The sequence below is a fragment of the Eumetopias jubatus genome, unplaced genomic scaffold, assembly GCF_037043125.1.
Source record: "Eumetopias jubatus isolate StellerSeaLion01/CBP00866 unplaced genomic scaffold, mEumJub1_p1.0 scaffold_9, whole genome shotgun sequence".
NCBI lineage: Eukaryota > Metazoa > Chordata > Mammalia > Carnivora > Otariidae > Eumetopias > Eumetopias jubatus.
The window spans coordinates 67,208,863-67,225,092 of record NW_028274815.1 but is presented as its reverse complement, the minus strand read 5'-3'; the positions used below and the strand labels follow the sequence as shown (position 1 = coordinate 67,225,092).

At 36.2% G+C, this 16,230-nt stretch overlaps 1 protein-coding gene across 4 annotated transcripts in view; it reads left to right on the top strand.

The window, feature by feature from the left end:
- ERLEC1 (endoplasmic reticulum lectin 1) overlaps positions 1–16,230 on the top strand; it is a 35,257-nt gene that overhangs the window by 593 nt on the left and 18,434 nt on the right. For all 4 annotated transcript variants that reach the window (XM_028103903.2, XM_028103904.1, XM_028103902.2 and 1 more), the window contains exons 2-8: positions 6,530–6,634; positions 7,782–7,862; positions 8,441–8,518; positions 8,652–8,715; positions 9,407–9,441; positions 11,690–11,913; positions 12,006–12,135. In XM_028103903.2, coding sequence (XP_027959704.1) covers positions 6,530–6,634; positions 7,782–7,862; positions 8,441–8,518; positions 8,652–8,715; positions 9,407–9,441; positions 11,690–11,913; positions 12,006–12,135 — 717 coding nt within the window. The remainder of the gene's footprint in view (positions 1–6,529; positions 6,635–7,781; positions 7,863–8,440; positions 8,519–8,651; positions 8,716–9,406; positions 9,442–11,689; positions 11,914–12,005; positions 12,136–16,230) is intronic.

Genomic DNA, 16,230 nt, shown 5'->3' with positions numbered 1-16,230 from the left:
GGAAGAAGCTTTCTTAGAATCACGTCAGGCACAGGTATTTATCTTCTCTTTAGAGAGTCAGCTGCAGTTCTTCCTCCACCAGCCGCCTTCTCTCCTTCAGTATTACCACCCTACCCACACAACCGGTTGTATTGCAGCTAGGAGTTCCCTCTCGCATACTAGTCATTTCTGTCTTGTATACACACACGTGTCTTTGTACATACTCACAGCTCTTTCTCCTTCAGAATTGTTTCCGAGAGGGCTATTTGGCCTTTGAGATATTAATGACATTCTGTTCAGAATAACCTTTAGGGTGCTGATGTATTACGACTGTTATTTAAAACCCCAGAACATGAGATTCTGTGATCAGTTTTCCTAGAGTGATGAACATTTCTGTAACTTCACATTAATGAAAATTTGCGATCCTTCTGTCTTCAGGAAGTACTCTGCTGAAAAGTCTTCCTACCATTGTAGGCCAATAAAAAACTGTGCACTTAAGATGCTTACCGTGTAGTAGTTAATTTATTTATTTATTTCAAACTGAAGTCTTGGAAAATACAAAAGCTTTTTCAAAATTCTTATTCCAGTTACGGGATGACTTTTGTTCTATTACCGTATTGTTCTATTACTACTTCATTGAAACAAGAATAAGTGATAGCATGATGTCAAAGCAAGATTTACCAGGACAACAGATGTTATGGTTACCACAACAGCTTTCTATTTACAAATGTTAGTTTTTGCAAATATTTCACACTTGTTTATTTCTCTACTCCTCTTCTTTTCAGTTCTCCTATTCTGGTAGTTCAGTGGTACTCAACATTATCTAAGTAAATATTTCTTTGAGAAGCCAGGTTTATCTTTGTATTAATACCATGAAATATTGTTATATTAAAATACTTAGAGGGCACCTGGGTGGCTCAGTCGGTTAAGCATCTTCTTCGGCTGGGGTCATGATCCCAGGATCCTGGGATCAAGTCCCAAGTCGGGCTCCCTGCTTAGTGGGCAGTCTGCTTCTCCCTCTCCCTCTGCCCTTCCTCACTGCTTGTGCTCTCTCTCTCTCTCTCAAATAAATAAATCTTTTAAAAAAATAAAATACTTATATAAAAGTTTGTTATAAGTGAGATATAACTTTAGCAGTCCTGAAGTGAGAATAATTTAGTCCAACCTCTGTTATCGTTTCAAAAGACCACACAGAATAAACATGAGAAGTGTTACAGATTGTTGTCATTAAAGTATTTTACTCTTGCACCTGTCAGGGTTTTTTTTTTTTTTTTGAGATTTTATTTGAGAAAGAGGCAGAGAGAGCACAAGCAGGGGGAGGGGCAGACAGAGAGGCAGAGGGACAAGCAGACTCCCAGCTGAGCAGGAAGCCCAACTTGGGGCTCTAGTCCAGGACCCCAAGATCTTGACCTGAGCTGAAGTCAGACACTTAACTGACTGAGCCACCCAGGCGCCCTGTTGTTTTTTTTTGGGGGGGGGGGGGCGTTAATTTAAAAATTACATGCTGATATGCAGCCCTGAAAACTTCCTGACTTACAAGTGGATAACTAAAACTGGCCTTTCTAGAGGTTACTACCAGATTGTTATTCTGTTTTCTTTCTGGCACTGGTGTTTGCTGGCTAAAAAAAGGTTATGGAAGATCTGTCTTAAATGTATCCCCTACCAACCTTTCACATACCTCTCAATTTTATTTTGAATTTTAATTTTTAATTCTCTTTGGCAATGTAACATAATCTAAGATGGGCACATCTGAAGTTTTTCTGAAGTTTTTTTCTTTTTTTTTTTTTTTAAGTTGTTTTGAGGGATGCTAGGGTGGCTCAGTCAGTTAAGTGTCCTCCTTCAGCTCAGGTCATGATCCCAGGGCCTGGGATTGAGTTCCTCATCCACATCGAGGTCCCTGCTTATGCCCCCCTCCTTTCTCTCTGACAAATAAATAAATAAAATCTTTAAAAAAAATTTTTTTTAAGTTATTTTGAGGAAAATCTAGAGACCTTTTTCTGTGATTTGGCAAAAGGTCTGTGGCCCTAATGCAAAAATAAACTGTAGGAGTCTTTATCATTGGCCTTTTGGTTTTGTTTTAGTACTTTTTAATCTTCAGCCTTCCCCTCCCTACTTTATGTAATTGACACTACAGCCCTCCTCACCTCGCACTGTCATTTTCTTTTATGGGCCAGTTGGTGGGACAAATATAACTAAGCAGCTGTATGAACTGGGATAAGGGCCTTTATCTCTCTGCTATCTGAAATTGGGAGAGACTAGATTGGAAGATGTGAATTTTTTTTAGCTTTAAAATTCTTCTGTGCTTTAAACCATCTCCCCATTCAGATATATCAAAACAATATATAATCTTTATAATCTTGCTTTCAAATTTACTTAGAAAAGTTATTACGCACCAAAACGGTATATATTTTTTAATGTTTATGTTAACTAATTAATGACTGTGATAGTGTTTGTTTACTGGTTTTTAGCATTCAGTTTTTTTGTGTGTATATATTTTTCTTCTGAAATACCATCTCTCTGTCATTAAACTGTTCAACTATTCATTACTTCACAGAGTTCACAGATTTCACCAAAGTAAAACCACAGAATAAGTCCTATTTTCTCTTTACTTCTCTTGGAAATGTGTTCCCACTCAAAAACTTCCCGTAGGGGTACCTGGGTGGCTCAGTCAATTAAGCCTCCGACTCGATCTCAGCTCAGGTCTTGATCTCAGGGTCATGAGTTCAGGCCCTGCGTTGGGCTCTGAGCCTACTTTAAAAACAAAATAAAACAAAACAAAAACGTACCCCAAACACTGTGCTTGGGAAGAATGGTAACCAACTCCATAGTTCCAAGCATGTTTGTTTGGTTTTTTTCTAAGCATGTTTATATATGATGGGAAGTTGTACCACTGAGTTTATTTTACAGCTTCTCTCTTTTGTCTCTCATCCTCTATCTTAATTCTTCCAGACTCTTGTCAAACATTAGGAATTTCTCCCCTGCCAACATATTTTTTAAGTTGCTTAACCTTAAAGTACCATACCCCCATGGATTAGTTTCATTTTATTAATATCTGACTTTAATCAAATCACTAATAGCACCTCTTACACTGAAAATACATTAAGGTATTATATGGAACTTTTTTACACTATCTGCAATTCTGTATATTCAGAATTTATTATATTTCATTTTCCTAAAGAACTGTTTTACTAAATCAAAAGGAAACATTTTTAGTACCAGATCAAAAAAGTTTTTTAACTTAGAAAATCAGAAAAGGTTAACTTTTTCCCAGTAATTTCTGTTATGAAAAAGAGGATAAAGTTTGTTAAAATTTTTAGTTTGTGTTCCCAATAAGTGACCCACTATTCCAGCAGTTTTCAGATAGAGGAATTGCTACTTGATCTGTTTTATTGAAGAGGAAAGCAACCCTTCCAAAACTAATGAAAGACAAATCTTTGCATCTTCAAACAAGTGATAGCTTTTATTTCTTGTTACCCCTTACCTAGACCTAAAAACAGTAGACAGAGTATAGTCAGGGCACAGGGGTGCAAAAGCACCTAGGTCTGGGGATTCCAAATAGACGAGGTTCAGCCACTCACAGCTGACAAAATCCAAACTCAGAAATGAATGGTGGTGACACGAGAAAGGTTTTAATTTCCGTGAGGCCAGCAGACTGGCCTGAATTTCAGTGAGACCCAGAACACAGCAGACTGGCACCTCAAAAACTGTCTCCAAAGTGCTGAAAATACTTCCAGATTTATGTATGAAAAATATGGGCAAAGGTGGCGTGGGTATGTTCAGGGAGGCACTGAAGGTCAAATCGAACCGTGTCATGGAGTCAGTCATGGGGAGGCGTCTTGCTGGTTCAGGCAGTCCTTTAAAAATTACTTGAGGGAGTAGTTTTGGTTTCCCTCAGGGGATGCTTTGCCCCTTGGATCTTCCAGTCTGAGCCGAGAGACAAGCTGGAAGGAGGAACCCAACTAGAAAGTTTGAGGTCAAAATGGAGGTAGCCAAAGTCCTTTTCCAGGAGGAATGACTTTCTTATATAAACATAAAGCCCCAACAGTGATTTTTATTACAAAGAAAGGATTGTCTTCCTTTCTTTGCTGTGGTTCCAAGCAAGCAGTTCTTTTTCCATTGTTGGCATTGTGAATGTTTTAGTAAATAAGTCAATATTGCTCTGGAATTCAATTCTGAACATTAGAGTAGCAGGTACTTCACAAATAGAGGTAAATACTCTTAAGTCATATGTTACTGGTTGCCTTCACTACCGTACAGGAATGATTTGGCAAGACTTCAGGCCAGCCATTGCTAAGCAAATGTGAGTCATGCTTTGAACAACTCTGCACACATTCTGCATATATCTGAAAAACGTCGAAAGGCTTTGTAAATGTTATGTCTTATACCAATTTGTTGGTACAACTGAATAAATGTTTCTAAGGATCCCTTTTTCATAAATTTGATTTTGTAACTCTCACTTTCAAATCTCTTCGGTTCCCCTCTTCACTTACAGTGGTCTTTTAAATAAGGATCCTTCGTCATAATCCAGGAGCCTATATAGTAATCTAAAAAAATGTTAACAAACACTGATGCAAATATGTTAAAACAGTTAAGAGCACACAGAATATGGAACCAGTCTGCTTGGATTCATCTCTGTACTGTGCTACTTACTAGCTGTGTTACCTTGTACAAATTTTTTTTTAAAGATTTTATTTACTTACTTGAAAGAGAAAGAGTGAGCGAGAGAGAGAACACAAGCAGGGGGAGCAGCAGAGGCAGAGGGAGAAGCAGACTCCCTGCTGAGCAGGGAGCCCGATGAGGGGCTCGATCCCAGGACCCTGGAATCATGACCTGAGCTGAAGGCAGACCCTTAGCAGACTGAGCCACCCAGGCGCCCCACCTTGTACAAATTATTTAAGCTCTGGGCTTCAATTTCCTTTTCTGAAGATGGTTAGAATGTTTGTCTTGAAGATCGATGAGCTAAAAAATGTTAGAGAAGTTGAGTTGAATTATCATGGGGTGCCTGGGTGGCTCAGTCGTTAAGCATCTGCCTTCGGCTCAGGTTATGATCCCAAGATCCTGGGATCGAGCCCCGCATTGGGTTCCCTGCTCCCCGGGAAGCCTGCTTCTCCTTCTCTCACTCCCCCTGCTTGTGTTCCCTCTCTCGCTGTGTCTCTCTCTGTCAAATAAATAAATATTTTTTTTAAAAAAGTTGAATTATCACAGAACACATATCATAGAATATGAAAACCTCTTAGTAGTGACACATCTGCTATCACAGCAAAGATTTTAGTTAAATAATACGAGTTATATTAATTGAAATGTCCATTTGAATTACACTGGTTCGTTTTTGGTTTGTGAGTTTGTTTGGTTTTATATTGTGAAAGATTTAAAGATAATTTTGTTGATACATACTGGGAATTGGCAAACTTCACCTTTGGGTTGGCCAACCACCTATTTTTGTAAATAAAGTTTTTTCAAGACACAGCCATACCTGTTAATTTTCCTCTTGCCCATGCCATGTCTTACTACAATGGATGGTTGAGTAGTTGCAACAGAAATCATATGGCCCACAAAACCTCAAATATTTACTACCTGGCCCTTTAAAAGAAAGAGTTTGCTGACCTAGGATGTATACTAAAAAAAAAAAGTTAAGTCAGCACAGAGGATCCTTATGGATTTTTCTTTTTCTTTTATTTTTTTTTAAGATGTTATTTATTTATTAGAGCACATGTGCACAAGCTGGGGAGAGAGGTAGACAGAGAGGGAGAGAGAGAAACAGGCTCACCACTGAGCAGGAAGTCCAACGCGAGGCTCAGTCCCAGGACCCTACAACCATGATCTGAGCCAAAGGCAGAGGCTTAACCGACTGAACCACCTAGGCACCCCTAGGATTTTTCTTTTAAAAGTAATTTATCCAAATATGAAAAATAATGCACTATTATTATGTTCAAGTGTCCCATCCAACAGAATTGAGAGTACATTTGTAAAATGCTATTGACTGTCACATATAGGTGGTAATTGTTAATAGAATTAATAAGTATTCAGTAATGGTGTATCTATGAACGTTCATTGCCTCTTATTGCTTTTTTTTTAAGTTTTATTAATTATTTGAGAGAGAGAGCTTTGCGGGGGGAGAAGGGGTGCAGAGGGAGAAGAAGAAAAACCTAAGCTGACTCTGCGCTGAGCATGGAGCCCTTTGCGGGGCTCGATTTTACCACCCTGAGCCGAAACCAAGAGTCAGACGCTTAACCCACTGTGCCACCCAGGTGCCCCGCCTCTTAACACTTTTTAATCCCTATTTCAACTTCAGTCTGCTGTATCACTACTTTTTTCTTTATACTCCAAATTTCATTTGTGTTCATTTTTTTTCTGTTATAACATCAAGATAAAACTTATCATCCTCATTTTGATCTTAAATAACCTGTAGAATCCTTTCCCCTGCCTTAGGAAATACGTTTAAAAATCCTCTGTTGACATGATGAATTACTTTGACCGAAGACTGTAATTTATTCAATGAAATACAACTTAACCAAAAAAAAAAAATGTATATTTTTTGTTCTATTTCTAGCCTACAACTGGAGTTTTGTATAAAGAAGATAATTATGTCATCATGACAACTACACATAAAGAAAAATATAAATGCATTCTGCCCCTTGTGACAAGTGGGGATGAGGTAACTTTTTATAAATATATCAGTAATCCTTGTCACCAGAAATATGTATTTAAAACATTGTAAACACATACTTTAAAATAAAACTGAATGACAAGGTTCTCAGTAACCTTGTTTATCATAAAAGTAGTAATCACTTTTATTATTCTTGAATTCTTTGATTTTACAGTTCAACTTGGAAAACTTAGCAACCAATTAGTCATAGTTTTAATGAAAATCTAATTCCACGTTTGCTTTCTTTAACAGAAATGGCGGTTTTAAAACAGGATATCATTTTTAAATTTATATGTGACTTTTTTTATAAAGCATTTCTAATAATAAATCTATAGGTACCTGTGCTTTTTCCCTACCTTAGCTCATGCCCGTTTCTTCCTCCCGAAATGCCCTAACTGCCTCTTATCCATCCTTCAAGGCAATGACTTCTTTCAAGATGAAACAGGAGAGTCAGCATGGTAAAATGAAAAGGACACCAGCCTAGGAGCCAGGAGGCTGAGATATAGGCTCCAGTTAGCTGTGGAACCTTGAACACATTTGAAACTCAGTTCTTCCACTCGATAAATTATTGAGCTATTTATGTAATACTTTCACAGTCTGTAAAATGGAAATACTACAGACTCAGTGAGTGCTTTCTTAGGTTTTGTTCAGATTTGAAATCTGTGAAAGATAGCTCTCTGTTTCATTTTGTTTTAAACCTTTTTAAGACACAAATACACATGTGTGCAATCATATGCATAGCATATGGCATTCAAGTCTGAAATGTAAAAATATATAGGAAACTGGGATGTACCTTAAAACTTTTCTATACCTTCTATAAGATTCAACTATTCTGAGGCTTTCATAGTTAGAATTTGTTCAGATGGAAGTATTTAAAACTTCTGAAATAGGTTCCTAAGAATTGTTCAGGAAACTGGTAACTCAGAAACCTTTTTTTAAGAGAAGAGAAAATGGAAGATTATTCTATGGCTCCATATTTTATACTTAAATTCTTTTGAAAGAAGTGGCAAACCATAGGATCTTTTTAAAAGTTTTGACTTTTTCCCCCCTTTTATTTCCAAGCATTTGTGATTTGAACAATGAGTTAATACCCAGGCAGAAGAGTTGGGTGAAGTTCTAGAATAATTGTAAGTATTAAATCCTAGTTCTTTCATAGGAAGAAGAAAAGGATTATAAAGGCCCTAATCCGAGAGAGCTATTGGAGCCACTATTTAAACAAAGCAGTTGTTCCTACAGAGTACGTATTTTATGTTCACTTAATGAGTAGAAAATAAATTTCCAGTAGCCAATAGACCCTTGAAAATAACTCTGCATTTCTTTTTACTTTATTATGTTATATCAAATTTTAAGTTAGTTGTAAATCAAAGCTATCACTTAATAGTATTTTATTCATTTAAATTCCCGTGCAGTAGATGAAACAAATACCCAGTAACACCAGTTTCAAATAATATCACTTCCCAAATTGTTCTGAATGATTTTCAGATCAAAAGAAAGTTTCCTTATATACAGTTTTACTAAGAAATGCTAATTGTTATTTTTTAGACTACGTATAAAATGGTCCCTAAGCCAGGTGGTTAATACAGATCCCAGGTGTGGTCTAGACATGTTTTCACCGAATTTTCACAAACAGCGAATTAGTGAAAACAGTGACTAGGCTTCAGAAATTTCTTACTTTTCTGAGGCATAATAAAGTTTCATTTAATGAAAGCTTACTCTAAATCTTGAGGGAAATCTACTCCACTACATAAAATATCAAAAAGTAATTCAGTGGAGTTATGTGGCTTTTGTATGTTTAAATACATCCATTTTTCTTAGATTGAGTCTTACTGGACTTATGAAGTATGTCACGGAAAACATATTCGACAATACCATGAAGAGAAAGAAAGTGGTCAGGTATGTTTTTCTTCAAAATAAGAAGGGTGGAACATTATAAAATGAGAACTTTAATAATGAGATTGATAATTTTAAAGTTGTATTCTTGGTATTTGCAAAATACTTACTATATTTTTATTTTATTCCAATATAGAAAGTAAATATTCACGAGTACTACCTTGGGAATATGTTGGCTAAGAACCTTCTGTCTGAAAAAGGTTTGTTTCTGCAGAGTGATTTGATAGTAATGCTGGAATTTCGTTGAAAGTATTTATGTTCGAATTGGAATTTAAAAGATCTTATAGGAGACTGTATGCATTTTAAAACACTAAAATAAATTTCTGAACAATCCCTTAGAAAACTTTTTCAAAGAGATCTTTTCATTATTTTCTACATCAACAAACATTATGCTTTTTGTCTACATATTAATAAATTTTTTAAAATCTGGTAAGATAACACATGTTAGTGTTATATTTATATAGTGTTAATGTTAGTCTTTTGCTTGCTGTAAGCATAGTTGTTATACATGGAAATAGAAATGTAGATGTGTCCCTAAAATTGTGAAATATTTTTGTTAATCTATGTTATTCACAGTCAACTAATTTAAGATTAAAATTCTCACTGATATAAAAATACTTCAAAAGAAAATTGTTGTGGCCAGTTTTATGCCTCAAATAAAGTATTTCATAGGTAAAGATGTAAGGATTAAATTTGTCCTTTCAAACAAAACCATTTCAAGGCAACTGACTAAAAGTAGTAAGATAAAAATTATATGTATGTTTTGGATCTTCTTTAGAAAGAAATTTAAAATTACAAAATTGAAAACTTAATCATTTGTATTTTATATATAAGTCACTGGTCATTCTTTACACCTACCTTACATAGGTAATATCTTATATTATTCCACAGATCAAGAGGCAGATGAAAACGAAAAATCAAAAGAGGCAAGTGACAAGTGTTGATTTTTTTCACTTTTAACATCTATTATTAGTGAGGCATGAATTTATACTACTTAAATGACAGAATTTAGTCATGTGTTCTTTAACTGTCTATCAAATACCTCAAAGGATTGGGCCAAAGAAAATTTGCAGTATGTTAGATTTTTCTGAGAACAGTTATACTGTGATACTTTTATTTACTTTTAGGATCATAGGAAAATTAAGGAACTTAGCAAAATGTGTCTGGGAAAGTTTTCGTAATGGCAGTCTATCACTTCCGGGCTTAGCAGTGGTTGCCTCTGTTTAACATTGGAAACAATTATAAATAAGAGCTTTTGCTTTTTTCCCCTAGTTTGGTCCCTATCTCCCCTAGGTAAAACAAATAAACTACATATGTAAATAACAAGCTCCCAGACTGCAAGCATCTTCAAAGCAGGGACTGTCTTTTATCTCTTTACCCGGCAGTGCAAAAAGCAGAGTGCCAGATATAATATAGGCACTTCATAAGTGTGTACTGAATGTGAATGCATAATTGATGACTGAAAAATAAGATTGTTTAAAAAGAATGATTCCTTAGGGTACCTAATCACAATTTTTAAATGCCCCAGTAGTTCAAGGAATGCTTTCTGAATCCTAAGAACTCCCATTGAGTTAAATAACCTATTGATAGAGGATATTTCTGTAAGTGGTTTCATATCGTAATGATAATTTTATTGGAAGAAAAGTGAAATGGCAAGAGGCCTTAAAAGGGTGGCTTTGGGGGGAATTGATAAGCTAAGCATAGACACACATAGCATTGCTATTTTAAAAGATTTTAATTTTACAGACTACCTTTGAGATAAAATATTTATTTACTGTGGCTCTGGAGGATAGCAAGATGGAATTCAAAGTGTGAAATGATAAAGGAAGAGGAAGAAAAGGGTAAGGGAAGAAAACTAACATTTACTGAGCCCCAATTTATAAGCCAGATACTGTGCCAGGCATGTAACAAAAGGTAATGCTTAATTTCCCCCACAACCTCTGAGTATGTATTATTATTCTCTTTTTACAAATGACAAAAACTGAAATTTGGTCACAGTCGGAAAGCCAGTAAATTCAAAGCTTGGCTTTGAACCCAGGATTTTCTAATTCTAGATACTAGCAATGAAAATAGCATACAAGAAACCTCAAAATATTTTTTCCTGGAAACATTTGTTTATTGCCTGTTTTACACATGGCACTGACAGGGTACCAAAGTGATACAAGATGAGCTCCCTGCCTCCAAAGAGCTTGCTTGGAGATATTATTAACAATATTTTTTTAGAGCCCTTATTTTAGATTTTTCTTTGGTTTATGTAGATGAAATGTGGGAGCTAGCTCCTTAATAATCCTTGTCTTCTGAGGTGATCTATTTTATTCCCCCATTCCATGAAAATTTCTTCATTTGTCCTTTGCTGGCCTTGAATAGATTTATATAGGAGTTTATGTTGAAAAGTATGGCTCTTAATATTAATGACAGGGAAAAAGAATAAGCAGATTAATGAATGAGTACAATATTAAGATTCCTGTTTTAGAAGATAGTGTTTTACTATGTAGCCCCACGTTTTGACAAATCAGACTTCAGACCTCTAGAATCTAAAGTATAACACAGCCGTTCACTGAGAATTCAGTCTAGAAAATTCTGACTAGTCCAGTATAGTAAGTTTCTGTATTTTATCTTAATCTCTTTCTTTAGAACTGTTAGAAATAGGGCGCCTGGGTGGCTCAGTTGGTTAAGCAACTGCCTTCGGCTCAGGTTATGATCCTGGAGTCCCTGGATCGAGTCCCGCATCAGGCTCCCTACTTGGCAGGGAGTCTGCTTCGCCCTCTGGCCCTCCCTCCTCTCATGTGCTCTCTCTCTCTCATTCTCTGTCTCTCAAATAAATAAATAAAATCTTAAAAAAAAGAACTGTTAGAAATAATTCATATTAATCAAGAGATTATATCCTTTTATATAAATGTATGCTTACTTAACATCTTAATTTTAGCAGCAAATAAAATTTCCTTTTTTTGCTATATAAAACTGCTCTGAAAATAAGCATTAGCTCAAATAAGAGCTTAGGAATCAAAAGAATGTTAGAGGAAGAGTTTATAGAAAATACAGAAATGTTAACCTTTATAAAGGTTGGTTTTGTTTAAAATGTAGTTTTTTTCCTTTAAGAATAAGTGTTTCTCCCATCCTCACCCCACCTCTATTTCTAATGAAAAGTCTGTCTTATACTCTTTTTTTTTTAAGATTCCCACTAAAAATATCGAAGGTCAGATGACACCCTACTATCCTGTGGGAATGGGAAATGGTACACCTTGTAGTTTGAAACAGAACCGGCCCAGATCAAGTACAGTGATGTACATATGTCATCCTGAATCTAAGCATGAAATTCTTTCAGTAGCTGAAGTTACAACTTGTGAATATGAAGTTGTCATTTTGACACCACTCTTGTGCAATCATCCTAAATATAGGTAGGATGTGGATTTAATATTTTAAACGTGAAATGCACACATGCTTTAAAGTGTCATATGCTTAACTTTAATGCTTTGTTCTTACTGAATAGATTCAGAGCATCCCCTGTGAATGACATATTTTGCCAGTCACTGCCAGGATCACCATTTAAACCCCTCACCCTGAGGCAATTGGAACAGCAGGAAGAAATACTAAGGGTGCCTTTCAGGAGAAATAAAGAGGTATGTGAATTATCTAACAGTATTTTCTCAGTGCTTACTTTTCCAAATTTAAGAGCATGTATCAGTGTTTTAATCATTTCTGTAGCATAGTAGTAGTAATTTATTTTTCTGACTCAAATTTTAAGTTCCAATTTTTTAACTGATTTTAATTATTTTCCTTATTCTTGTACTTCTCAGAAACTATTTTATCATTCTCTTACTCTCATGATTTCATATTTTAAAGTGTGACATCCTATTCATTGTAGTTAAGTTGAATTTTTAGCTAGTTGACTGGCCTTCCCAGCTGAGCCCCTTGAAAAAATAAACTACAACTCATCTTCTAATGCTTTATTTCTTCTTCAACCCATTGCTCTATGTCGTCAAACCATCATTCTTCTGAAACTTCTTATTCAGGTCAACAGCAATCTTTTAGTTCTAAGTCCCCTGGACATGTACATAACTTGATCTTAGCACATAAAACACTGAACATGTGAAGCTTGAATTTTCTCTCCTGCCTTTACTTGAAGTCATTCTCTCTGGTTCTCTCTGTTCTCCTCTCCTGTGTATTAGGTCTTTGTCTACTTCCTGCCCCTGAAAATGTTGACGGTCCCCACAGTTCTAGCCATAGTTGCCTTCTCTTGTAGTGTGTATAGTCACAAGTGAGCTCATCCAGGCCCATTCTGTTAACTTCATTAATATGCCCATGAGTTCCAAATACACATCTTCAACGTTGCCCTTTCCCCTGAACTCAAACCACAGTCACAATAGTTAACATGGATTGAATATTAACAGCTGTTATCTAATCCTCACAAAAACCTACAAGAATATACTATTATCATCCTCCTTAACATGTTAGGAAATTGAGGTTCAGAGAAGGGAAGTGACAAGTGATGGATTAGAGATGAAAATCAAAACAGTCTGGTTCTGGAACTGTCCTCTTAACCACTTCTCTATGCTGCTTCTCCTTTTCCATGTGCTTTTTTCCCTTTTCCTCTGCTCATTGGACATAACCATATACATTTTCAGTAATCTCAAATTCATCTATCTCACACTGACCTTTTCCTAATCTTCCCTGTTGTTTTTTTTATTTTCATTTATTTACCTATTTATTTATTTTTGAGTAATCTCCACACCCAACGTGGAGCTTCAGCTCACAATCCCAGGATCAAGAGTCTCATGCTCCCTACTGAGTCAGCCAGGTGCCCCTTCCCCATTGTTTTTAAAGCAGTGTTACTTCCTTTGCAAATGAGAGAGGACTTCTAATGAATTACCCCAGGAAGAGATCAAAGTTTCCTCTTTTTTGGTCTTGTATTTTACTCAGTCCTCCATTATAGCACTTACATGGCTAAAATTGGTTGATTTTCCTATGATTCTTACACTAAGATCAAGAGAGAATATGCTATGCTTTTATTACTTTGAGGTTTCCAGCTCCTTGCACGATACCTGGTATACTGTGGGTACTTAGTAATGGTTTAATTAACTAATAACTAATATTTAGCTGCAAAGCCTGTTTCTCCCCTTTCTCTTCAGTACTTCTGGCAAAAGTATTGCCACGCTCTTTGTGGCTGTGAACACTGCCATTCTGATAGGAAGGAAAAATTATCTTATTAATCTGCACTTGATTTGAAATGCTCAATTAAAAGATTGGACATGGATTTCTCTACTGGTCTTTTCCCTGATAGTGATTTAGATACTGTCAGGTACTTAAAAGTCAGCTCAATCAAAATGCTTCCCAAATCCCAACTTTAATTACTCTTCAGAGAAGAAATGGCAGCTTACTTTGCTCTAACTAATGTGTTTAATCTGCCGTTTGAGAAAAATTGTTTTTAAAAAGCTACAGATGATAATACTTTCAAAATACTTAGGACCCTTAGAATACATGTTGTAGATGAAAACCTTAGGTAATACTGTAGGGTGAAAAGTTATTTAAAGTGACATTTTTCTCAGAATCCTTTCCTTTATAAATCTAATTTATTACGCATCACTTTTTTTAAAAAATTGATTATTTGTCATATGGTTTGCCTTGTAAATGTGGAATAAGCTTAACCATAAAGATAATGAATTTTTTTTTCTGTTTTAAACAAAAATACAAATCTGGCTATCAGAATTTTATTTTGATGTTATATCTGTTACTTGTGTTCTGTTTGACATGAAATGGTTTATTAAGGGGACTTAGGACTGAAGCTTCTTGGGCTATGGCAAACAGACAACATGACAAATTGATCTTCACAACCCCACCTCTTGTAAGACCTGCTTTTATAGCCCTAGAGGCTGGGAGTACACACTAGGGAACTACCCCAGAGAATGTTTAGGAGTAGGTATGAGTACAGAAACTATTTGCTGGATAACCCACTAAATAAAGTCTTGAGACTTTAAAAAAAAAAAAAAGAAAGAAAGAATAGGTGTGAGTGATTGTCACTTCTCCAGCAGATCAAGGATGTTGTGCCCGGAGGGTGTACTTAAGGGCGTAGTTGAACAAAAGGACAGAATGGTGGGGTTGCTATACTCAGGAAGGCTTCAAGTAACAGAGGGGTCATCATGGCTGATTGGTCCAAGATGATGTTAGTCTAGCTGTCACATTCTACCCCTCAAATCCAGCTCTTAGAGTCGCATATGCCCACCTCTTCAGTGATATTCCCTGAGCCATCAGAGAAGGGCTTTTTTGCAGTAGGGGCTCTTTGGCTAGACAGTGTCCAAGTTGAATGCATAATCCACAGCGGCTGTAGAGACAGCAAGAAAAGAGACCTATGTTGACACAACTAAGAATGAGTAATAATTTTGCCACCATGTCCCGCAGACTTTAAACCAGTTTGATAACTACTGGGTTAAGTGCACACAGGCCATCTAATGCCTATATCTCTTATGCATGTCTTTTAATGCATAAGTGATACTGCCTGAATTAACAGTCATATATATGCATCATTTGGTTTGAATGATAGCGTAAGTGCCCCCTTGTGCTACGGTGAGTACATCCAAGGCCATTCTATTTTGTAATATGGCCTTTCACATCTTTGTCATCTCTGTGTTCATGAGTGGCAGGTTATGGTAACAATTGTTGAGGATCCTCTGGGCATAATTAATTGTCTATATGCCATATCACGTCTTCTGTGCCTAAAGATGGTACAGATATTCCTGCTAAATGGTCATACCAGTGAAAGACAGCATGGGTCCATCATGCCTTTAAATGGGGTAAATTTGCAGAGGCTGTTAGGGTGCTATCAGTGCTGTTATTATATTACATTAATTTGGAGATTACTAGACCATTAGGAATCCATTTTATGAATTTCCAAACCCTGCCACAAAAACTATCATCTTGCTTTTATTGGAATAATTTTTCTTAAAAATGCAAGTAGATGTTCTGTCCACAAGAAGCAATAATAAATGATCATACTTCTATTCTTCCTACCTCTTCCCCTGTCTGAGCTGGAGGTTTCAGTGTTTTTCCTCACTAACTTTACTATAGGTCTCATGCATTCTAAGTAATTAGTTTAGTCTGTTAGACCTTAGCTCCTTAGGAGCAGTGACTATGTCTTCTTCGTTTTTAATACTGAGCACTTAAAACAGTACCAGGAGCGTGGTATGTTCTGAATGTAGAAAGACTATACATAAAATCCAAAGTCCTTTCAAAAAATAAGATGTCATTTGGCAATCTTTGTTCTTCTGGAATATTGGAGGAGAGGCAGGGTAAAGTCATTGGTTTCTAGAATAACCTTGCAGTGACTCCCACCAGCCAAAGTAGGAGAAAAGAACCACAGTGGAGCAGTGGCGCCTACAGCAGGTGAAAGGCATCGTGGCCACTATACATTTACTAGGAACCCTTTTACTATTTAATTTCTTTAATTATGTTACTCAGTTTTAATTGGTATACTCCTTTAATTCTGATCTAGATTCATTTTCTCTCACTGTCAAAACCCAGTTTACTTCTGGATTCTAACTTATTAGCCTCTTCCGTAACTATTCTCTCCACCCACTTCTGCATTCCTTAGAGTCTCTTCCTCTCTGGCTCGGGTTATTTCAACTCCCAATGTGGCTCCACCACCTCGGGATTTGTTCTTACTAGTCCTTCCCTGCCACTGCGACGGTATTACTTAAAATCTGATCAAAAATCTGATCCCA